The following is a 25,512-nucleotide window of genomic DNA, read 5'->3' on the forward strand; positions in this document are numbered from 1 at the left end:
GGTAGAGAGTCGTGGTATTGTATGAGGAAGTCAGGTTTGTCAGAGAAGTATGTGAGGGTGGAGCAGGACATGTATGAGGACAGTGTGACGGCAGTGAAGTGTGCAGTAGGTACAACAGACTGGTTCAAGGTGGAGGTTGGACTGCATCAAGGATCGACTCTGAGCCCTTTCCTGTTTGCAGTGGTGATTTTGAGTCCTTAACTCTGTGTTTTTCTGTCATGTAGCGTTATGTTGTTTATGTAGCACCAGGGTTCTGGAGGAACGTCGTTTCATTTCACTGTGTACTGCGTCAGCTATATATAGTTGAAATGACAATAAAAGCTTCTTGAAAGAAGAAGAAGAAGAACCAAGTAAAACATTCATGTTACCATACAGTGCCTAAAGTTTAATTGTCCAACTTTTCACATATTCACCTTATAACACACACAAAAAAACAATAACAATTTAATGAGTCAATCCTATTGAAAACTACAAGATTTAGAGACTGAACAGAAATCAGACTCTGACCAATCAGAATTAAGGAATCACTTGCGTCATTATTGTTGTAAAAGAGCTAAGGAGTGGCAGTTTAATTTTGAAAGTTATGCTAGAAAAAAAAGTAATTCTGAGCTATAATTTATGATGTAGTATAATTACTGATAACAGGCAGCATTAAGCGCCACAGCAAACCTGAACAGTACCGAAGCTCCTGTAAAGGTTTTACATCTCACTTCAATCTATACAAGTAATATTACATGTAACCTTCTATCAGTTTCTCCATGCAGTGCACTTATAAGTAAAATAGTTTAATTTTGTGTGTGCATGTGTGTATATCTCAGAGATAAAAATAGTAAATGTGGAACTGCTAGTAAAAAACATGTCCTAAAAAGAACAAATATATGAAATATTAATCAGAGTAATGAAAAATAAATGTTTACATACCTGTGACACTTTTAACACACTGTAATTACCAGGTGTGTATATAAAATCAAAGTCTGCAGAAATCAATTACAGCAAGCAAAAATACACGAGTAGTAACAGCAGATTCACAATAAAATATGCTCCATTTATACACAGAACATCGCATCAAACTCGAATGCAGATTGGCAGATAGAATGTGCCTTGAGAAATGTGCCACTGAGGGGTTGGTCACCATTGGGGGGGAAACAATGATATATGAAGCAATCCAAAGTCTATAAGTGCAAACAATTATAATTATAATAATATATAATGAATATAATAATTATAAGTGGAAAAGGGTGTGTGTGTGTGCGTGTGTGCGTGTGTGTGTGTGTGTGTGTGTGTGTGTGTGTGTATATGATCCTCCTCTTCCTCTCCTCCTCTCCTAGAAAAACAGACAGACAGAAAGAGGATGAGTTTTGAGGAGAGATTTAATATGAACACAGACTCTTCTGCTGGATTTTCCCTCCACACACAGATTAATATTCCAGATTACAGTGTAAACATCATCATGTCTTACTCTCTCACTGCAGCAGGATCACACACTCTCACACTTTAGGAGTTATTGGAGGAAGAATCTCCATCAGAGGCTGTAAAACATTCAAATCATCACAAAGTGAAATCAAAACACTGCACATAAACACTGTAGTGGATTTAAACATCATTTATGGATCATAAAGTTTCACTCACAGGCTCTGGATGGAACAGGAACATGTTTGAATCCTGAAACACAGATGATGAACACACATATTAATATCAATATCAGATTGTTGTTGTGTCTAATTTATTAATTAAAAAAGATGTGGAATATTCATTAAATAAACTTTTAAGAATTAAAGTGTAAATCTGTTCTCTGAAAACGTTTTCCTTTCTCCACTCACCAGAGTTCTTCTTCTTCCAGACCACAATTCCAGCCACAACAGCAACAAGAACAACGAGAGCTACGACCACACCAACGATGATCCCAATCAGTCCTCCATCTGATCCTTCACCTGTTAAATCATCACAGAGTGTTTATTATCTGCTGCATCAGTAAATCAGTGTTCACTCTGTAAATGTGTAGATTTATAGGAAAGTGTTTCTCCGACCTCTCAGGATTCGTCTCTCGCTCACAGGCAGCACTAAATCCTTCTCCAAGCTGCTGTGCTCAATCACACAGGTGTAGGTGTGTTTCTGCAGCTCCTCAGCTGAGACTTTCAGAATGCTCCTCTTCTGGAAGCTTCCATCCTGGTTGGGTAACGTCTCTCTGAGCTTCACATCCACATACACGTCCTGTCCGTCCTTCTGCCAGGAGATCATCAGTGCTTTAGGGAAGAAACCTGTAGCATGACACACCACCTCTGGAGAAGAAATTTCTTCCTGGAACAGAGACGCCTCAGGACGATCTGCAGAGACATGAATATTTAATCACCATTATTTTTGTAATTATAAATCACACACACACACACACACACACACACACACACACACACACACACACAGTAATTCTCATGAACAATACTGGTTGTAATCTGCACTTCACTAAAATCCTGGTTAAGTTTCTATCAGAAGTGAAGCTGAAACTAATAATCAGTATAATTGATAATGAAATTATTGATCAGTGAATGTGGTTATTGATTGGATGTGGTTATTGATTGGATGTGGTTATTGATTGGATGTGGTTATTGATCAGTGAATGTGGTTATTGATTGGATGTGGTTATTGACCAGTGGATGTGGTTATTGATTGGCTGTGATTATTGATTGGATGTGGTTATTGAATGGATGTGGTTATTTATTGGATGTGATTATTGATTGGTTGTGATTATTGATTGGATGTGATTATTGATTGGATGTGGTTATTGATTGGATGTGGGTATTGATTGGATGTGGATATTGATTGGATGTGGTTATTGATTGGATGTGGTTATTGGATATTGATCAGTTTGGCTGCTCAGCGTTCAGTGTGATGTAAAATAACAGGAAATGGTGGAGAGTTCGGGGGTCAACCAGCAGCAGGAAAAGAAAACACAGTGTTGTGAGGGATGAAGGTGGAACATCAGCACGGGGAGTAAAAACTCTAGAATCCTCATCATGTGTAAATGGTGTAGTTTAATGAAGTGATATTGTGTAAAGTGTGTGTTTGTAACTTCAGGAAAGTCGCACTGGATCTGTTCCGTCATCACTCGCGATCATCAGGTCACATGATCAGTTCACTCACAACATCGTGATCATTCAATTAAACACCAAATCTAAAAGCAGCAAATAACAGCAGCAGTAAAGCAGCACTTTTTACTTGTATATATAAACATATGCAAATCATTTCATTATTAATTATTAAAAGTAATTAATTATATATTCTAAATAAAATTTTAAAAATAAACGAAATGTCGTATTATTATTATTATGTTGTATTATATTTTATGTTGATTTTTTAAGTTTGATTGTTAATTTGTCGTCTGTATTTATCATTAAAAACAATACAAATGTTGATTTACACAAATCTCTTCATCTTTTATACTCAAATGCTGTTTTATATTTTTGTTTGTTTACAGAATTAAAGAAACTCAGCAGAAGTGAATAAAGCAGAAATTCCCTCATTCACTCAACAAGCAGCAACTACACGCTTTAAAATATCAAAATTAAAGATTAATCTCAATATGAGACTTTTACATTTTAAACTACACTTTTATATAGAAACACCCTGAATGAAGGTTTATACAGTTATAATAATAAAAAGCAAAACATCTAATGATAAAAAAGTAATTTGTTTTATCTGACTAATTGAAAAATAATAATGTGATGAATTGATTATTAATATAATCACTGGCTGCAGCTCTGAGCAGAATTTTCTCCATTTTACTGATGTATTTTGGAGATTTCTGTAATAAATATAATGAATTATAAGTCAGTAAAGCTATAAAGTGTGTAATGTGTGTTTACACTTTATAACTTTACTGAATAGATTTTATTTTACATTAATGAACTCAATGAGCTTCCAGAAGTCACATGAAAATTATCTGTTTGTGTGTGTGTGTGTGTGTGTGTGTGTGTGTGTGTGTGTGTGAGAGAGAGAGAGAGAGAGAGAGAAAGAGAACGAGTGTGAGTGTATATATATATATATATATATATATAAAAGAATAAAATTAGCTGTGCTTGATAGTGTGCTAATGCTATGCTAACTAACGACGTGTGTGTGTGTGTGTGTGTGTGTGTGAGAGAGAGTGTGTGTGTGAGAGAGAGAAAGAGAGAGAGAGAGAGAAAGTGTTTGTGTGTGTTTTGTGTGTGACAGAGAGAGTGTGTGTGAGAGAGAGAGAGAGAGAGAGAGAGAGAGAGAGAGTGTGTGTGTGTGTGAGAGAGAGAGAAAGAGAGAGAGAGAAAGTGTTTGTGTGTGTTTTGTGTGTGTGAGTGAGAGAGAGAGACAGAGAGAGAGTGTGTGTGTGTGTGTGTGTGTGTGTGTGTGTGTGTGTGTGTGTGAGAGAGAGAAAATGTTTGTGTGTTTTGTGTGTGTGTGTGAGAGAGAGAGAGAGAGAGAGACAGAGAGAGTGTGTGTGTGTGTGTGTGTGTGTGTGTGTGTGTGTGGTGCAGGAACACACGTTACCTTCCTCTCCAGAGTGTGTTTGCCGTAAGTCAGGTATTTCTGTAGCCACTCAGGACAGATGTTCTTCAGGTAATTCTCCTCATTCTTATTAAAGCCAGTATTTGGATCCCACTTGTTCTTGGTGATCACAGACTCACGTGTGGTAGCGACCCAACTCAGAGTCTTCAGATCAAAACTGATAAAATCTTCTCCATCATAACCAAACTGCTCATATCCTCTAACAGTGCCGTCATCATCAACCTCACAGCCGTACATCTTCTGTACTGTGTGAACTCCTGCACACACACACACACACACACACACGGAGTAATTAGCATAGCGTTAGCTTATTCTATCAAACACTTTATATTGAAGGTTTTTGCTGCAATGTACGAGTGCTGGCAACCTCTTCGAAAACAGTCACTTTCTCTGAAGTTCCCCTTTCATTAAGTGGGACTGAGTGAGAAACATAGTGTCTTTTAGAAGATTTACATCCATGATCCTGAAGTAAGAAGAAGAAAAAGAAGAAACCAGGACTTGAATATACATTAACTTTCACAATGGATGGATTTGATTAATATAATCTGTGTCTGGATTAGATGTTTGGTTGTGGACAAGCAGAGCACGTTATGAGCGTGTGTCCATGTCAGAAAAGAAAAGAAAAAATGATGGAGAGATCCAGAATAGAAAATGACAAACCAGAACAATGTTGCAATAAATAAACTACAACCAATGAGATCTTCCCACTCCTGGAGAGAACAGAGGCAAATACCACATCAACCTTCTCCTCACACCCTTCATGCCAAAACTGCTTATTCTGATAAACAATGACGGAAGTGAAACGTCTGAATCTTTTCTCACGTCTGCGTTCGGCTACATGCTGCTTCTTCACATCCTCTGTGTCGTCGTGGGAGATTGCGTAAACCTGATTTAATTAAAATAAATTAAAGTTCTACACAATGATGTTAAAAGTGTGTTAAAAGTGAACGGAGGCTTAAACACTCTTGAGAAGGCCACAGGAGAGTGAGATGATGCTCACCATCAGAGATGCTACATGCTAAAGCTACTGAACTCCTGCTTCACACACTGAGAAATGAACTGAGAGGAAAAACATCTCGTCTTTGGGCGTATGCTGGTGACATCGTCCTGATGATGAACAAACACGGTGAGGAACATCATTAACATGACTGCTGAATGACCATGAGAAAAATCTCTTCTACAAAAGTCAACTGGAGAAAAAGAAACTGGAAAGTGGTGAAGAAACACACCAACACTCCCAGAAAGACGTGTCTGGACAAGAGAAGGTTTAAATACTTGAACGTGTACCAAGGAAACGAATCCTTCATCCAAAAGAACTGGGAAGGAACCACTGAACAGATAACAGGACTTGTGGAAAAATGGTTCTGTTTCAGAATGTCATGTAGAAGGTCGTGTACTGATTATTAATGATCCAGCAGTCTCCTCTCTGTGGTAGAACATCACCCGTGTCCACCTGAAACTAGAGCTGGGAGAAGAAATCCAAGTGATACTAGTGGACTTGTTCTGGGACAAACTGCACTGGTTACCGTGAAGCTTCTCTATGTTCCTCAAGAAGACGGTGGTCAGGGTTTAGTGCACCTACAGAGCAGGATCACTGCATTTCATCTCAACTTTCTACACAAGTTCCTGGAGCTCAACCTGCTTCAGCTGGAACACAGTCACCAGTGTGATTCTAAAGACTCTGGAACATCTAAAACTGAAAAAACTTTATTTCTGATGGACCCAAAAAGACTTGATGTCTCGTGTCTCCAGATTTTGAAGAGACTTTGATAAAAATCAAATGCTGCTTCCCTCTGCTGGCTGCTGGAGGAACCACTGATCCACAGAACACGTCTAGACGTAAACCCTTCTTAAATCTGGAGTAATCACATTCAGTCAGCTGGTGAACATTGCTGAACCAACCTTCTAAAATGTGCGTATGTTTATTTGTAAGTGTGTGTTTACGTCTCCACTCTGTGTGTGTGTGTGTGTGTGTGTGTGTGTGTGTGTAATCTTTTTTATTCTGTTTTATTCATCTGATATTAAATATCTGATATTAAACTTTATATTTATATAAATCTATATTTATTTATTTATTTTCTATTTGTAAATAAAGTTTAAATAAACAGTGATGATAATGATGACTTTTTTTTCCAGGTTTTAACTTTTATAAGGAAAAAATATATTCTTCATATTTTTTTATAAACTGCCACAATGTGAATATATGTGTGTGTGTGTGTGTGTGTGTGTATACCTGTAGTCTGATTGAAGCGCTGCATTAGAGTTGCCACGTTGACTTTGAAGCTCTCCTGATGCATCTGCATAATCTGTGTCTGTCTGTTCCAGTAATCTTCTCCCTCATTGTTTTGGATCCACTCTGTCTTTGGGATCATTTTCCTGAGGTTACTGTCGTAATATTCAATCTGCTGTCCATCCACCTGACCAACAACAGTGAACTCTGGGAAATTTATTCCTGGTGTAACTGCAGTGTAGACGTACTGCAGAGAGTGTTTCACTGTCAAATAATAAACACACACATTAACATACTAATACAACACACACACACTTGCACGCACGCGCGCACACACACACACACCCCGCCGGCGTTTCCGTTAGCTCAAGTCGTCTCCTCTCCAAGGAAAATACACTGAATAAAGCTTTATTACATCTTTACATACTCTTTTATTATGTTTTTATACAAGATTTGTTATTTAGAAATGTATTTTCCAATTTAATAACATAAAACATAAAAACGGGGTCATTTTGAGGGTTGGAACGGATTAATGCCATTTTAAGTATTTTTAATATGAAAACTGATTTGATGTGCGAGCAAATTGAGATATGAGCTCGTCCACGGAACCAATTAAACTCGTAGGTCAAGGTACCACTGTATTTCTCTGGGGAGTTTATCTTTTGTCATCGTCATGCGCCACCGGTGAAAGTTTTTCTCCCGATGCCGTGCAGCTCAGAACACAGGTGAAGTGCGTTTTTTTCGTTTCCGTTCGGACATTTTATTGGTCTAATGTTATGGGGTTCAGTTTTTTGGCTTGAAGTTTGTGAAACCGGGAAAAACCCAGGAAAAATCCATAAATTAACCGCTTCATTGTTTAAGCCGCGGGGTTCAAAACATGGGGAAAAAAGTAGCGACTTATAGTCCGAAAAATACAGTCTTACACTTACACTCTCTCACTCTACACACACTCTGCTTTTATTATGAAGTCTTATATTAATGATTTTAATCCTATAATCATCTGATACTAAAACACATCACTGTACATTCATCACTTTATTATTATTGTACTCTGAGAAACATCTATAAATCATATAATAATAATAATAATCTTCTTCTTCTTTCGGCTGCTCCCATTAGGGGTCTCCACAGCGGATCATCCGTCTCCATACCACCATGTCTCAGGGCCGATCCTTGATGCAGTCCAACCTTCACCTTGAACCAGTCTGTTGTTCCTACTGCACACTTCACTGCTGTTACACTGTCCTCATACATGTCCTGCACCACCCTCACATACTTCTCTGACACACCAGACTTCCTCATACAATACCACAACTCCTCTCTCCACCCTGTCGTATGCTCTCTCTAAATCCACAAACACACAATGCAGCTCCTTCTGACCTTCTCTATACTTCTCCATCAACATTCTCAAAGCAAATAATGCGTCTGTGGTGCTCTTCCTCATCATGAAACCATACTGTTGCTCACAGATGGTCACCTCTTCTCTCAGCCTGACTTCCACTACTCTTTCCCATAACTTCATGGTGTGACTGATCAACTTTATTCCCCTGTAGTTACTGCAGGTCTGCACATCTCCCTTATTCTTAAAGATCAGTACCAGCAAACTCCTTCTCCATTCCTCAGGCATCTTCTCACCTTCCAAAATCCTGTTAAACAATCTGGTTAAAAACTCCACTGCATCTCTCCTAGACATCTCCATGCTTCTACAGGTATGTCATCTGGTCCAACCGACTTTCCACTCTTCATCCTCTTAATCGCTGCTCTTACTTCCTCCTTACTAATCCTATCTACATCCTGCTTCACCAACTCCACATCATCCAACCTTCTCTCTCTGTGATTTTCCTCATTCATCAGCTGCTCAAAATACTCCCTCCACCTTCTCAACACACTCTCCTCACTAGTCAACACATTTCCCTCTCCATCCTTTACTGCTCTAACTTGCAGCACATCCTTCCCAGCTCGGTCCCTCTGCCTGGCCAATCGCTACAAATCCTTTTCTTCTTCCTTAGTGTCCAACTTCTCCTACAGCTCCTCATATGCCTTTTCCTTGGCTTTCACCACATCCCTCTTCACCTGCTGCCGCATCTCCTTGTACTCCTGCCTACTTTTCTTATCACTCTGTCTATCCCACTTCTGTTTCTCCAACCTCTTTCTCCTTATGCTCTCCTGCACTTCCTCATTCCACCACCACGTCTCCTTGTCTTGCTTTCTATTTCCAGATGTTACACCAAGTACATTTCTAGCTGTCTCCCTCATCACTCCTGCAGTAGTTGCCCAATCATCCAGCACCTCTTTACCACCACCGAGCCTCTCTCTGACCTCTTCCCTGAACCTCACACTACACTCTTCCTCCTTCAGTTTCCACCATCTTATTCTTCTTTCAGTCCTCACTCTCCTCCTATTCTTCTTCACCGCCAAAACCATCCTACAGACCACCATCTGATGCTGTCTAGCTACACTGTCCCCTGCCAACACCTTACAGTCTCCAATCTCCTTCAGGCTGCATCTCCTGCATAGCACATAGTCCACCTGTGTGCACCTTCCTCCACTCTTATACGTCACCCTATGATCCTCCTTCTTCTCAAAATACGTGTTCACCACTGCCATTTCCATCCTTTTTGTGAAATCTACCACCATCTGCCCTTCCACATTCCTCTCCTTAAGGCCATACCTACTATCACCTTCTCATCACCTCTGTTCCCTTCACCTACATGCACATTAAAGTCTGCACCAATCACCAATCTTTCATTTCTAGGTTCACCTTCTACCACTTTATCTAATTTTTCCTTCTCCTCCATCTCACAACCCACTTGTGGAGCAGAAGCACTGATGACATTTATCATCATCCCTTCAACTCCCAGCTTCACGTACATCACCCTATCAGAAACTCTCTTCACCTCCACTACACTCTTACTGTACTCTTCCTTCAGAATCCCCCCTACACCATTTCTCTTTCCATCCACACCATGATAAAACAGTTTAAACATCTCCAATGTTCCTGCTCTTACTCCCTTTCCACTTGGTCTCCTGAACACACAACATCTCTACCTTTCTCCTCTCCATCATATCAGCTACCTCTCTTCCTTTACCCGTCATAGTACCAACATTTAAAGTACCAACCTGAACCTCCACTCTCCTACACTTCCCTTTTTTCTGCCGTCTCTGTAGACGTCTTCCTCCTCTCCTTCTCCTCCTTCAGCCAACAGTAGCACAATTTACACCGGTACCCTGTCAGCTAATGATACCTGTGGCGGTCGTTGTTAACCCGGGCCTCGACCGATCCGCTATAATAATAATAATAATAATAATAATAATAAATCTGTGAAGCCTGACATAAGATTATTAACAGAAAAGTATATATTTTGGAAACTGAAGTGTTTACTGGTCTTTAAAATAAATTAAAAATCACAATAAATTACCAAATACAAATGTGATTTTTTTTTTTGTATGATATTTGAATTTACTGACCACAACAATTGTTATTTTATTACAAAAACAAAGATGGCTTATTGTATTTGAAATGTTCACTCTTCATCTTCATCATCACCCTCCTCATCCTCATCATCATCATCATCTTCCTCTATCTGCTCTAAATCACTTCAATTTCCATCCATAAACATACCAATCACAATTTAACAGTTTATTTACATCTGAAAATATACAGAAATAATAATCGTGAATTCTGAATTTATTCTCTGAATTAGTAAAAATAACATTTAGATTATAATATTTATTTATTTATTTATTTATTTTACTGAAAAGACAAATATTTACAAACTACAATATCAGATTGGATGCACAAATATCACAAATATTTCATTTCAACTGGTATCGAATCAGTTAAAAATAATTTTAAGATGATCATTTACTGATTTTTACGGAAACATGGCTCAACAACAACATTCCCAGCAGCGCCATTGAGCTCGGGTGTCCCAGTGTTTTTCGGGCGGACAGGACGGCAGAGGACTCTAATAAGCGCAGAGGTGGAGGTCTGTGCATGGACTCTACTGTTACTGAAAGTCCTCACTCTGTTCATTTAGAGTATTTGATGATTAAGTGCAGAAGCTTTTATTTACCGAGATAATTCTCAGCCATTGTTGTGACTGCAGTGTACATTTCGCCAGATGCTAATGCTAAGCTAGCTATGGAGGAACTGCATGCAGCTATCAGCAAACAGCAGTCTGCACATCCTGAAGGAGCTATCATTGTTGCTGGAGATTTCAACCACTCCAACCTGAGATCTGTTTTCAAAATTTCACCGCAATGTCTCCTGCTCCACCAGAGGACAAAACACTGGACCAGGTGTACACAAACATACCCTCCTCCACTTGGGTCAGTCTGATCACCTCTCTTTGTTCATGCTACCCAAATACACACCACTGATCAAACGTGTGAAACCAGCTGTGAGGACAGTAAAGGTATGGCCAGAGGGGCTATTTTCAGTTTCAGGATACTGACTGGAACATGTTCGCCTCACAGGCCACACTGGACTCTCACACAGACATGGACAGTTACACATCATCTGTTTTGGACCATATTAACACATTCATTGACAATGTCACACACGTGAAATGCTTTCAAACCAGAAGCCATGGATGAACTCTGAAGTCCGTCTCCTGTTGAAAGCAAGAGATGCTGCCTTTAAATCTGGCAGTGCAGAGGACTACAACAGAGCCAGGGCCAACCTGAAAAGGGGCATCAGGAAAGCAAAACTCACATTCAAACTCCACATAGAAGAGCACTTTCCACTTCTGACCCCAGACGCATGTGGAAAGGCATCCAGTCAATCACGGACTACAAACCTACAGCTCGAACTCAACCAACCAACTGTGCCTTCCAACTGGACAAGCTCAATCACTTTTTGCTCGTTTTGACCAAAGCACAGGACATTTTACACCAACCACGGACTCTTCTACTGCTTACAGCCCACTTTCAATCTCAACAACGGACGTCTATTCAGTGTTCAGCAGAGTGGATGCACGAAAGGCAGCTGGCCCAGATGGCATACCGGGACGTGTTCTCAGAGCATGTGCTGGACAACTGGCACAGGTTTTTACTGACATTTTCAATCTGTCACTGGCCCAAGCCACGGTACCAACATGCCTGAAGACCACTACTATCATACCAGTGCCTAAGCACTCAGCTGCTAAATGCGTGAATGACTTTCGCCCAGTTGCACTCACCCCCATTGCTATGAAGTGCTTTGAGAAACTGGTCCTGAATGACCTCACTGCGGGCCTACCACCTACACTGGACCCACACCAGTTTGCCTATCGCCGGAACAGGTGAACAGAGGATGCAGTTTCCACAGCTCTTCATTCTGCTCTCACCCACCTGGATAAAAGCAACACATACATCAGAATGCTGTTCATTGACTTTAGCTCTGCGTTCAATACAGTCCTCCCCACTGTACTGATCACTAAGCTCAGTGAACTGGGTATCTGCACCTCCACTTGCAGATGGATTCCGGACTTTCTCACCAACAGACCTCAATCTGTCAGGTTGGGCAACCAGGTATCCTCAACCCTCATTCTGAACACTGGCATACCGCAGGGCTGTGTTCTGAGCCCACTGCTCTACTCCCTGTTCACCCACGATTGTGCTCCTCTGTATAACTCCAACATCTTCATCAAGTATGCAGATGACACCATCGTGGTTGGCCAGATTGACAACAATGACGAATCGGCCTACAGGGAAGAGATCCATAATCTAGCAGCGTGGTGTGCTACCAACAAACTGACTCTCAACGCCACGAAGACTAAAGAGCTCATTGTGGACTTTGAAATCCAACAGCAGGAGACATCTACCAGTCAACATTGATGGAGCTGAGGTAGAACGAGTCTCCAGCTTTAAGTTCCTTGGAGTTCACATCTCTGAGGATCTGACATGGCAGCAGAATACTTCAGCCCTGGTTAAAAAAGCACAACAGCACCTGTACTTCTTGAGAAGTCTCAAGAAATCTCATCTGTCCCCGGGGAATTTTAACGAGCTTCTACCGCTGCATCATTGAGAGCATCCTGACCAACTCCATCACCGTATGGTACGGAGGCTCTACTGTGTGTGAACATAAAGCCCTGCAAAGGGTGGTCAAAACCGCCCAACGCATCACTGGCACCCAACTACCTGCCAGTGAACACCTTCACCACAGCAGATGTCTGCGCAGCGCTCACAGCATCATCAAGGACTCTTCACATCCCAGTCATAAACTGTTTAACCTCCTTCCATTACGAAGGAGATACAGGAACTTACGCACCAGAACCAGCAGGTTCAGGGACAGCTTTTTTCCATCCACCATCACACTACTGAACTCTACACTACACCGCTAATCACTACACAACATCCACCATCACACTACTGAACTCAACACTACACCGCTAAATCACTACAAAACAAACATAAACAAAAGACTGTATATAACCTCTGTACAATACATGTACATACTACATAGAATATCTTTTTCACTCCTCAGAACATCTGCACTTTTATATCTGTATGTATCTTTATCATTACTGTACATTCTGCCCAACATTTCACATTCATTTGTGTACATAACCTGTGTGTATGTATATATATATATATATATATATATATATATATATATATATATATATATATATATATATATATAACTACAGTGGAACCCGTTATATCGATGTCCTAGGGGTCGCCAAAAAGCATTGAGGTAACCGATGATCGAGATAAACGAAAATCAAAATGGCGGCAGTATATTAACGTGCTTAAAATTTCTTTATGTACATGATGTGCGTTAATAAATGAGAATGTGCATGCACGTGTTTTTGGAGGGTTTTTTTACACAACAGCGTTGCTGCGATTTGTTTAGCATCATCACCAGCTCCTATTTTAACTTCCACACTCTCACTGTCCGTTATTGTTGGTATATGTTGGTTCACGGCGGTCGTTGTTATCGCGCATGCGTATCCCGGTACGTGTCTTCCCACCGGCACTCTCTCAACGGCTGCGCTTTTCTTCCCAAAGTGCAACAAAAGGCATATGTGCACTAACTAACAGCAGAGATTCACCAGTATACAATACAACACCTGGAGCAGCTGTAAGACTTGATTTTTCCGCCACTTCCGCGAGTTCTTCTGCTGCTGCACCGAGATAACCGATGTTAAATGGCAAATTTTTCCCCCTTGTGCTCGAGATATCAGGGTTCGGCGACATAAAAAAAGTCGACATAACCGATAAAAAATGCTTAGAAAAAGCGAGAATTTGGCGGTTCCACTTCAAAAACGTCGACTTAATAGGGTTGTCGAGGTAACCGAGGTCGAGATAACCGGGTTCCACTGTATATACAGGGAGTGCAGAATTATTAGGCAAATGAGTATTTTGACCACATCATCCTCGTTATGCATGTTGTCTTACTCCAAGCTGTATAGGCTGGAAAGCCTACTACCAATTAAGCATATTAGGTGATGTGCATCTCTGTAATGAGAAGGGGTGTGGTCTAATGACATCAACACCCTATATCAGGTGTGCATAATTATTAGGCAACTTCCTTTCCTTTGGCAAAATGGGTCAAAAGAAGGACTTGACAGGCTCAGAAAAGCCAAAAATAGTGAGATATATTGCAGAGGGATGCAGCAGTCTTAAAATAGCCAAGCTTCTGAGCGTGATCATCGAACAATCAAGCGTTTCATTCAAAATAGTCAACAGGGTCGCAAGAAGCGTGTGGAAAACCAAGGCGCAAAATAACTGCCCGTGAACTGAGAAAAGTCAAGCGTGCAGCTGCCAAGATGCCACTTGCCACCAGTTTGGCCATATTTCAGAGCTGCAACATCACTGGGTGCCCAAAAGCACAAGGTGTGCAATACTCAGAGACATGGCCAAGGTAAGAAAGGCAGAAAGTCGACCACCACTGAACAAGACACACAAGCTGAAACGTCAAGACTGGGCCAAGAAATATCTCAAGACTGATTTTTCTAAGGTTTTATGGACTGATGAAATGAGAGTGAGTCTTGATGGGCCAGATGGATGGGCCCGTGGCTGGATTGGTAAAGGGCAGAGAGCTCCAGTCCGACTCAGGCGCCAGCAAGGTGGAGGTGGAGTACTGGTTTGGGCTGGTATCATCAAAGATGAGCTTGTGGGGCCTTTTCGGGTTGAGGATGAGTCAAGCTGAACTCCCAGTCCTACTGCCAGTTTCTGGAAGACACCTTCTTCAAGCAGTGGTACAGGAAGAAGTCTGCATCCTTCAAGAAAAACATGATTTTCATGCAGGACAATGCTCCATCACACACGTCCAAGTACTCCACAGCGTGGCTGGCAAGAAAGGGTATAAAAGAAGAAAATCTAATGATATGGCCTCCTTGTTCACCTGATCTGAACCCCATTGAGAACCTGTGGTCCATCATCAAATGTGCGATTTACAAGGAGGAAAACAGTACACCTCTCTGAACAGTGTCTGGGAGGCTGTGGTTGCTGCTGCAAGCAATGTTGATGGTGAACAGATCAAAACACTGACAGAATCCATGGATGGCAGGCTTTTGAGTGTCCTTGCAAAGAAAGGTGGCTATATTGGTCACTGATTTGTTTTGTTTGGTTTTGAATGTCAGAAATGTATATTTGTGAATGTTGAGATGTTATATTGGTTTCACTGGTAAAAATAAATAATTGAAATGGGTATAAATTTGTTTTTTGTTAAGTTGCCTAATAATTATGCACAGTAATAGTCACCTGCACACACAGATATCCCCCTAAAATAGCTAAAACTAAAAACTACTTCCAAAAATATTCAGCTTTGATATTAATGAGTTTTTTGTGTTCATTGAGAACATGGTTGTTGTTCAAATTAAATCCTCAAATAAAATTAATCCTCAAAAATACAACTTGCCTAATAATTCTGCACTCCCTGTATATATGTTTAGTAGACTGTTTATTCGACTTGCTAATTACTCTTCAATGCCACAGCCTTAAGAACCATTCCTGTACTTCTTAATGATGTCCATATGTCTCTGCACTGTTACTGCCTTATATTTATTCACTGTACATATGCTTCATATTTATATATATATATATATATATATATATATATATATATATATATATATATATATATATATATTTATATAGTCGACTGTTTATTTAGCTGCTAATTCTAAAATGCCATATTTTTTTTTTTTCAAGTCCAGTACATAATACTGATAAACTGTGTGTGTGTGTGTGTGTGTGTGTGTGTGTGTGTGTGTGTGTGTGTGTGTGTGTGTGTGTGTGTGGTCCCTTAAGGTGGTGTATGCTGCGTCCCACTTGGTGGTGCTGCTTACTGGACAGAATTCATTATCCTGCCAGTACTGGCATAATTTCCTTTAAGAAACTGGTAGAAAGCATCATTAAGGAAAGAACTGTTACATTTCCAGTAAGAAGATTTGGGGGTTGTAAATTGTGTTAAATGTAAATGCACTGGGTTGTGGTCCGAAAGAACCACTGGACCAATTTCACAGGATCTTACACAATTAACAAATCTGGAAGGCAAGAATAGATCAATACAAAAGAACTGTATAATATAACCAGCTCTCCTACACATAAACAATATGGACTGCAGCAGAGGAAGCATTCATTTCCCAACTGTCCCTCAACACAATCTAGCAGGGTAGGGAGAGGGTTAGGACACTACTTTCACTCCAAATAAGTGAAGTGTGATTGTAGGCCAGCACCAGCACCAGCACCAACACCAGCCTCTTCTTCTTCTCCTTCTCTTTCACATCCGGCGGGTTTTTCAAAGCGAAACAAAACTATAAGCTGCCATCTTGTTCAGGGTCACGTGACCACCCCTTATGTTTTTAGGTGTATTGTGAGTAAAATTATGGATTTATAAGATCTGAATTCAGTTTAAGTTTGTATTTATATTTTACACAGCGTCCCCATTTTTTTGGAATAGTGTTTGTAAATAAATGTACAGACAGTAAAGATGACAGAACTCACCTGCAGTGTTGGGGTAACGTGTTACAAATACCGTGCGTTACGTAATAATATGACTTTTCTGGAGTAACGAGTAAAGTAGCGCGTTACTTTATAAATGTACACATTAATATCTGAGTTACTTTTTAAAAAAAGTAATGCGAGTTACTTTTCAGTTAAATTATTTTGCATAAAAAATCAATACTGAATTAAAATGAACGTAGAATCGCGCAGTCACACGTGCGAGCCAAGGAACAGAAGCTGGTCAGAAGCGGAGATGGCAAACCAGAGCATTACATCACTGTGATGGACATGCCCCCCATCCGAGGTTGTCCCCCAAAAAAATTTTTTTTTTTTTAAATCGCACTCTCCATTATATGTATTCCCTATTATATAAAAATATATGTATGTATACCTAAAATAATTGTGTAAGTAGGAAAAAAACCCGCAAAACTGCATTTAGAAACAGTTGAGTTCCCCCCTTCCCTTCCTCACAGTGGTTTGACCCACTGCCTGCTTTCCCAGTTCATCTCACCTTCTCTACACACGAGTCAGGTGTGTGTTCATCTCACCTTCTCTACACACACGAGTCAGGTGTGTGTTCATCTCACCTTCTACACACACGAGTCAGGTGTGTGTTTATCTCACCTTCTCTACACACACGAGTCAGGTGTGTGTTCATCTCACCTTCTCTACACACAGGTCAGGTGTGTGTTCATCTCACCTTCACACACACGAGTCAGGTGTGTGTTTATCTCACCTTCTCTACACACACGAGTCAGGTGTGTGTTTATCTCACCTTCTCTACACACACGAGTCAGGTGTGTGTTCATCTCACCTTCTCTACACACACAGGTCAGGTGTGTGTTCATCTCACCTACTCTACACACACGAGTCAGGTGTGTGTTCATCTCACCTACTCTACACACACGAGTCAGGTGTGTGTTCATCTCACCTACTCTACACACACGAGTCAGGTGTGTGTTCATCTCACCTACTCTACACACACGAGTCAGGTGTGTGTTCATCTCACCTTCACTACACACACAAGTCAGGTGTGTGTTCATCTCACCTTCACTACACACACGAGTCAGGTGTGTGTTCATCTCACCTTCACTACACACACGAGTCAGGTGTGTGTCTGCGGCTCAATTAATGTTTAACTCCATTAACTAGTGTATTTTAATCACTTTAAATAAAGCGATTCTCTTTAATGTAGATGATTTAGACTCATTCATAAATTAGTTGCGGAAGAAATGCTGATTACGTATGTAATTGTCCATGAATCTGCTCTATTAGTGATTAAAATATCACTTATCTAGTGAACGTTAGCTTGTGTACAGTAGCTTGTAGCATAGCACACTGACACTTCCACACCAAAGCCGTTTCTCATGCAGTGTTTTATTTGGGACGATAATGTTAATTTAACATTAACACATAATTAGCATATTGTTTATCTGTGCATTTACTAAATGAGCACTGTGCTACATCTGAACACCACACTGTAATTTTATAATCAATTTCTATTCTGTTCTTAAATGTCTTCATTCATTTGTAAATAAAATGTTAAACATTTTTTAATTCCTTGTTTTTATTGTTGTGATTATTTTTTTTATGATAGTTTTACTTTATTTACGTAAAGCACTTTGAATTATGATTGTAATTGACGCAGTCTCTGTGCTACAATAATAATGATAGAAACAAAGTTTTTCACTGTGGGGACACTGTGTCTTTATACTGTAAGTACAATTTGACTGTATTATTTGTGTCCCCCTTCAAAAATTGCTCATGAGAAATTTTATATGTAATATCCCCCCTACTGTTAAATGAAATTTACGCCCATGAACGTAACTTTACCCAACACTGCTCACCTGCTGATGAAAGCTGAAGAGTAAATAGAAGAAAGATCAGAGCTTTAATTACTGATCTGCAGCGCGCCATCATTCACTTCCTCTACACTTTCCTCTAATATTATATTCAACTTACATTTTAACTCTCTTTAACCCGGTATTTAACTCGGTTTACTCGGTAAAACAGATCCAAATCCTCCTGCTCTTCCGGCGTTTACTGAGTACAAGTTGCTGTTTTAACCTGAGAGTTTGGGGCGGAGCAACAAGTGAGGGAAAGTATTATTATCATATCGCCCCAGTTTGGGCCAATCAGAATAGAGAATTTAGTCTCGCGGATCATCTGTATTCGTGATCCGCATGTTTGACTTGGCACAAGTGTTTACGCTGGATGCCCTTCCTAACGCAAACTTACCTATTTATCCGGGCTTAAATGCATTTAGTATTATCTTTACAAAATGAATTTAGTTTGTTTACATTGTTTACGAGGAACTTCGTGTCAAGAGACTCACTGAGCCACACATCTAAGATATGTTTAAATGGGAATTCTAAACTATTAGAAGAAGCTAAACCTATAACACAGTCCACAGTCTGAGAAAACATTGAACATCTGGGATTTTATTTACATTTAGAAGACAGAATAAGAAAGAAAGAGAAAGAAATAAAAAAAAAACTCATATGAGCTTCACCAGTCCAGTGATAATGTTGACTGGCCGTGTTTAGCAAGACTAGAGGTGAGGTCTGAATCCTGTGGGGCACTGTGGCAGGGTAGTTGGTGGACTTGGTTTGAGTATTACAGTAACCGTTTATCTCTAGAAATATTTACACACAAAGTTACACACAACACTGATAGTGTTTACAGAGGGTACAGTGTGGAGTTTGCACAATGAGGTGAGAAACAAAACACATTCAGTGAGCAGGACAGATTCTGACAAACTCAAACCAGTCTATCTGCTATCAACAACATGCTACAAATAATTAGATCATTGCTGAATGTGCAGGTTCACATCCATCCTAATAAACTGCACTGCACCATATCTAGATTAGAAATGTGTAAATAAAGACTACTGCTGATTTCCCTTTAAAAACAATAACACGCTTCTAAAACCGCTGATAAAATGTGGCACTGAAGAGACTTTTCACCAAATTTCACTTCCCAGGTAAAGAGGGGACAAGAAGCCCAGGGTAAAACTGATAGAACTGAAGAAATACACAGTTTAGATGATAGAAATCAAAGAAGAATTTTAGATACTTACATGCTTAATTCTGTGCTTTATGGAAGAGCAATAAGAAAAAAGCCCAGAAGATCTCATTATACTGCAAACACTATGGTGATGTTTAAAAGCTGCCTGGGACCTGTTTATAAACCATATAGACTGGTACATCTGTGATTGTGTTCTTACAGTTTTTTTGGATTGCTTAAGCACGATTTTCAAAAACAGGGCTCGTGTTTTCAAAACACTACACACAATTAGCACAACCACACACCCAATTAGCACAACAAAAAAATGTCATTTTTTAAATGTTTTAATTTATTTTCTATTAAGATTTAGCTAATGTTGAATCAACCTATTTTTGCTCCAATCATAGGAAAGATAACGTAAAAATCAATGCAAAGAGACAAGGCGATCACCTTCCTCAATGTAATGCAGCTACCTCTATTTGTTGAACCAGTTTACATTGAATGAACGAGACTCTTTTCCCAACTGCCTCCCTGAATAACTAAAGTTGGAACATTGGTGAGGTCACGGGACACGTTTTGCTTATTGTCATTGTAGGCATAAGCATTTTTTTTTTCAATTAATACAATGAATTTTTAAGTTATTAAAATTCGTAATTTTTTGTTACAAAATTTGAATGATTTATTTTTAACACCGCACCCCCAGCACCACCATTTTTTCTTGTGCTCCGAGACAGGGGGCGCTGCAGCACCCCTACCTCACGGGGTAATGATCAAGATTCACAAGAGGGCTTCAATATTTACAGTTTTTTTGGATTGCTTAAGCACGATTTTCAAAACAGGGCCCGTGTTTTCAAAACACTACACACAATTAGCACAACCACACACCCAATTAGCGAAACACTACAGATCCCTTGCATAATTAAACACTCTTGTAAAAACTATACACTTCTGTGTAAAACACACACTTTGTTACCATATGAAACACACACGTTTCACATTACTTTACTCTGTTTGCAAGAGTTACACTCTGCTGTGATAAACCTAAAACACTTTTAGCACTTCTACTTCCTGTGATTAGAGTAGACTACTATCAATAAAGTACAAATATAATGTAAATTCACCAAACACTACACAAGACCAATGTTGCAGACTGAAGAAACTCATCTGTTAACACGCCCAAAATGTTGACATGGAGATTCATGATACTGTAACAAAACGTCACTTACGTATTGTACTGTAAGTTCACTGTGAAAAAAAACAACAAAAAAACTAGACATTGTCTCTTCGCCTAGCTGCATCTGGCCAGAGAATTTCATCAACATCGCAGGCAATGTTGTCATTCACAAGACACCTTGGAAAGGAACGTCTTGAATGATGAATCCATCCTTGAATTGCTGCTACCTCCATCTGGTCACAGGCCTCCTCCATGGATGGATGAGGGGTACCTCAGCCTGGAGACGGAGATCATATACCTTCCACCGCCATGCCGAAAAACTCTTCTATAGGGTTGAGAAATGGAGAGTATGTTGATGTTGCTGAAACCAGTTCTGAACCAGAGCAGAGCAGTGGAAAGACACATTGTCCCAGACAACAATGTATTGCATATGATCGATTTGATTTGCTGCTGTTATGTTGTGCAATCGGTCCAAGAATGTAAGTATAAGTGCTGTGTTGTAAGGGCCCATATGGTCATGGCGGTGAAGGACCCCATTCTGTGTAATGGCTGCACAGAGTGTTATATTACCCCCACGTTGCCCTGGGACATTGACTTTAGCCCTGTGGCCAATGATGTTTCTTCCCCTCCTTCATGTTCTCGACAGGTTAAAACCCAGCCTCATCCACATAAATGAACCCGTGCTGGATCTTCTCTCCATCCATTTGTAAAACTCTCTGAAGAACAGTGTCATGCAACATTGTGTAGTATACAATAGTTCAGTAATTTCACAGGAAAAGGTAACAGAAGTGCTGATAGTGCATAAAATACAGTACAGTGAGCAGTTACTGAAACCGTGCAGATGTTTTTGATATGATGATATTTATACAATACCTATTTTCCAGTCGAAATGTTCTTATCACACTTACTACTGTGTATCGGCTTAGATTTGGCTGCACTCGCAATCCAGCCTCCCTCAGCGTCAGGCCGTGGTTGACAACGTGGTCAATCAGTGTTGCGCGGATCTCATTTGTCAGATTCGGTTCTCTTTGAGCACCTACTTGTCTTCCTCTTTCTCTTCCTCTACCTCTAGCATGGTCTCCATCTCTTCCTCATCCTCTGTTGATTCCTCCTCTGTTGACTCCTCTTCCTCCCCTTCCTCCTCCTCCTTGTTCTCCTCGTTCTCCTCCTCGTCTTACTCTTTCTCTGACTCCTACCATTGTGCTTGAAGACCGATGAACTCACCTGCTGCTTTTTATAGTGCTTATACACCTGATTTGTGTGTCTGCAATTAAACAAACAAGTGTTTGCACACCTGATGACTGTGTTGAACCAATTGGTTGGACGGTGCAGTAATTTGACAGTCAGTGTTTTGGTATTGCAAGGAAGTGACTTCATGATAGATTTTTGTGTGTAATGTATGTTAAGTGTGTTTAGTGTTTGGCAAATCACACAAGTGCAACAAGTGTGAAGTTGACATTGTGCTTATAGTTGTGCAAATATGGGCTGATGTTTTGCCTCTTGAGTGTAAGGTTTTGCTAATAGTGTGCTTCTTTTAATTTTAGTGTGTAAGCAATTTAAAAAAAAATTTAAGCTGTAAAGAAAATCTGAATAATTGATCAAAATTCCACCTGATCACTGCGAGCGATTAGTTTGTTCATACAGGAAGTGTCTTGTAGCTGGCACTACAAGCAAAAGCTCTTCCATCAGGTATTAAAGAAAAATTTTATTTCAGTTAGTGAGTTCAATACTTTCCCCCTGTGTCATTTCACTTTATACAATATAATATTGCTTTAACTAATCAGATTTGGCAACATCTAGCAATCGTACAATAATATCTGCATTTTCAAGTCCTATATTCATGTTGATTTAATAGCTGTTTTTTTTTATTATTATTCCACAATGACTGACAGATAAGAAATTGATTTGGTTGCAGAAACATTTACAAGGCCATTTTCAAGATGGACGTTTCAAGAAAATCTGGACATTGTGAGGAAAGGTCGACCAAAACTATTAAAAAGAGTTAAGCTTTTTTGTTGTTGCTGAATTGTGTTTATTGGGTTTACTAACAGTATTCACTCTCACTGTATGAGATTCCTGTCTGTGATGCATCACTGAAGTGTGAAATTAATGACCCCTCCACTTTTCTATTGTAATAATGTCTGGTCAAAAACATGTATACATATTCGTGACCTTTCAATTTGTTTATTCACATTATTTGACCCATTTCTGCATATTCTTTAGACATTGCACTTATAATCATACTAAGATTTTGGGTTATTCTTGTGGTGTCCTGCCTTCTACAGCTCCTCTCCTCACTGCTCTTTCCTTAGTTATTTAACCAAGTAAAACATGCAACCCAGCCATTAGTGTTGCACAAGTCAGGTCACTCTTAATGCCGGTCTCAAGCCCGGTTAAATGGGGAGGGTTGTTTTAGGAAGGACATCTAGTGTAAAACATGTGCCAAATCAAATATGCAGATCACAAATCAGAAATTGGGCTACTGTTGGGTGAAGGTGGAGAAGGAGCAGAGGAAGACGTCTACAGAGACGGCAGGGAAAGGAGAAGTGTAGGAGAGTGGAGGTTTAGGTTGGTACTTTAAATGTTGGTACTATGACTGGTAAAGGGAGAGAGGGAGCTGATATGATGGAGAGGAGGTTGTTCAACAAGATTTTGGAAGGTGAGAAGATGCCTGAGGAATGAAGAAGGAGTGTGCTGGTACTGATCTTTAAGAATAAGGGAGATGTGCAGACCTGCAGTAACTACAGGGGAATTAAGTTGATCAGTCACACCATGAAGTTATGGGAAAGAGTAGTGGAAGCCAGGCTGAGGGAAGAGGTGACCATCTGTGAGCAGCAGTATGGTTTCATGCAGAGGAAGAGCACCACAGATGCATTATTTGCTTTGAGAATGTTGATGGAGCAGTATAGAGAAGGTCAGAAGGAGTTGATTGTGTGTTTGTGGATTTAGAGAGAGCATACGACAGGGTGGAGAGAGGAGTTGTGGTATTGTATGAGGAAGTCTGGTGTGTCAGAGAAGTATGTGAGGGTGGTGCAGGACATGTATGAGGACAGTGTGACAGCAGTGAAGTGTGCAGTAGGAATGACAGACTGGTTCAAGGTGGAGGTTGGACTGCATCAAGGATCGGTTCTGAGCCCTTTCCTGTTTGCAGTGGTGATTTTGAGTCCTTAGCTCCTTAGTGTTTTTCTTTCATGTAGCGTTATGTTGTTTATGTAGCACCAGGGTTCTGGAGGAACGTTGTTTCATTTCACTGTGTACTGCGTCAGCTATATATAGTTGAAATGACAATAAAAGCTTCTTGAAAGAAGAAGAGGAAGAAGAAGAACCAAGTGAAACATTCATGTTACCTTACAGTGCCTAAAGTTTAATTGTCTGACTTTCCATATATTCACCTTATAATACAGACAGCAGAGAATACAGACTCACCTGCTGAGAAAATATGAGGAAAATTAAAGCTTTCATAACAGCATGCCATCACTCATTCAATACACGACACACACAAACAATAACAATTTAGGGAGTCAATCCTATTGAAAACAACAAGATTTAGAGACTGAACAGAAATCAGAATCTGACCAATCAGAATAAAGGAATTACCTGCGTCATTATTGTTGTAAAAGAGCTAAGGAGTGGCAGTTTAATTTTGAAAGTTATGCTAGAAAAAAAAAAGTAATTCTGAACTATAATTTATGATGTATAATTACTGATAACAGGCAGCATTAAGCGCCACAGCAAACCTGAACAGTACCGAAGCTCCTGTAAAGGTTTTACATCTCACTTCAATCTATACAAGTAATATTACATGTAACCTTCTATCAGTTTCATCATGCAGTGCACTTATAAGTAAAATAGTTTCATTTTGTGTGTGCATGTGTGTATATCTCAGAGATAAAAAGAGTAAATGTGGAACTGCTAGTAAAAAACATGTCCTGAAAAGAACAAATATCTAAAATATTAATCAGAGTAATGAAAAATAAATGTTTACATACCTGTGACACTTTTAACACACTGTATTTACCACGTGTGTATATAAAATAAAAGCCTGCATAAATCAATTAGAGCAAGCAAAAATACACGTGTAGTAACAGCAGATTCACAATAAAATTTCCCCCATTTATACACAGAACATCGCATCAAACTCGAATGCAGATTGGCAGATAGAATGTGCCTTGAGAAATGTGCCACTGAGGGTTGGTCACCATTGGGGGGGAAACAATGATATATGAAGCAATTCAAAGTCTATTAGTGCAAACAATTATAATTATAATAATATATAATGAATATAATAATTATAAATGGAAAAGGGTGTGTGTGTGTGTGTGTGTGTATGATCCTCCTCTTCCTCTCCTCCTCTCCTAGAAAAACAGACAGACAGAAAGAGGATGAGTTTTGAGGAGAGATTTAATATGAACACAGACGTTTCTGCTGGATTTTCCCTCCACACACAGATTAATATTCCAGATTACAGTGTAAACATCATCATGTCTTACTCTCTCACTGCAGCAGGATCACACACTCTCACACTTTAGGAGTTATTGGAGGAAGAATCTCCTTCAGAGGCTGTAAAACATTCAAATCATCACAAAGTGAAATCAAAACACTGCAGCACATAAACACTGTAGTGGAT

The 25,512-nt window shown here is 39.7% G+C and overlaps 2 protein-coding genes across 3 annotated transcripts in view; both read right to left on the reverse strand.

Annotated features, from left to right (window-relative positions):
* Positions 1-364: 364 nt before the first annotated feature.
* Positions 365-18,704, reverse strand: LOC124380958 (H-2 class I histocompatibility antigen, Q9 alpha chain-like). 2 transcript variants are annotated; one of them, XM_046842308.1, is made up of 8 exons: positions 18,553-18,704; positions 6,770-7,030; positions 4,520-4,793; positions 2,028-2,326; positions 1,821-1,919; positions 1,630-1,662; positions 1,460-1,529; positions 365-1,324 (listed from the first exon to the last, which is right to left on the reverse strand). In XM_046842308.1, exons 1-7 carry the CDS (start codon positions 18,623-18,625, stop codon positions 1,495-1,497), a joined length of 1,074 nt encoding a protein of 357 aa, XP_046698264.1. In that variant the 5' UTR covers positions 18,626-18,704; the 3' UTR covers positions 365-1,324; positions 1,460-1,494. The 2 variants fall into 2 exon arrangements, with proteins under 2 accessions (XP_046698264.1, XP_046698263.1); XM_046842307.1 differs by having other exon boundaries at positions 1,821-1,931.
* Positions 18,705-24,228: 5,524 nt separating this feature from the next.
* The window catches only part of LOC124380962 (BOLA class I histocompatibility antigen, alpha chain BL3-6-like), a 30,760-nt gene continuing 29,476 nt past the window's right edge, over positions 24,229-25,512 (reverse strand). The window contains exons 7-8 of the mRNA XM_046842318.1: positions 25,376-25,445; positions 24,229-25,240 (exon numbers count right to left, since the gene is read on the reverse strand). Of these exons, the coding sequence (XP_046698274.1) occupies positions 25,411-25,445 (35 nt within the window). The 3' untranslated portion in view covers positions 24,229-25,240; positions 25,376-25,410. The remainder of the gene's footprint in view (positions 25,241-25,375; positions 25,446-25,512) is intronic.

Source organism: Silurus meridionalis, chromosome 27 (genome assembly GCF_014805685.1).
Source record: "Silurus meridionalis isolate SWU-2019-XX chromosome 27, ASM1480568v1, whole genome shotgun sequence".
Taxonomy (NCBI): Eukaryota; Metazoa; Chordata; class Actinopteri; order Siluriformes; family Siluridae; genus Silurus; species Silurus meridionalis.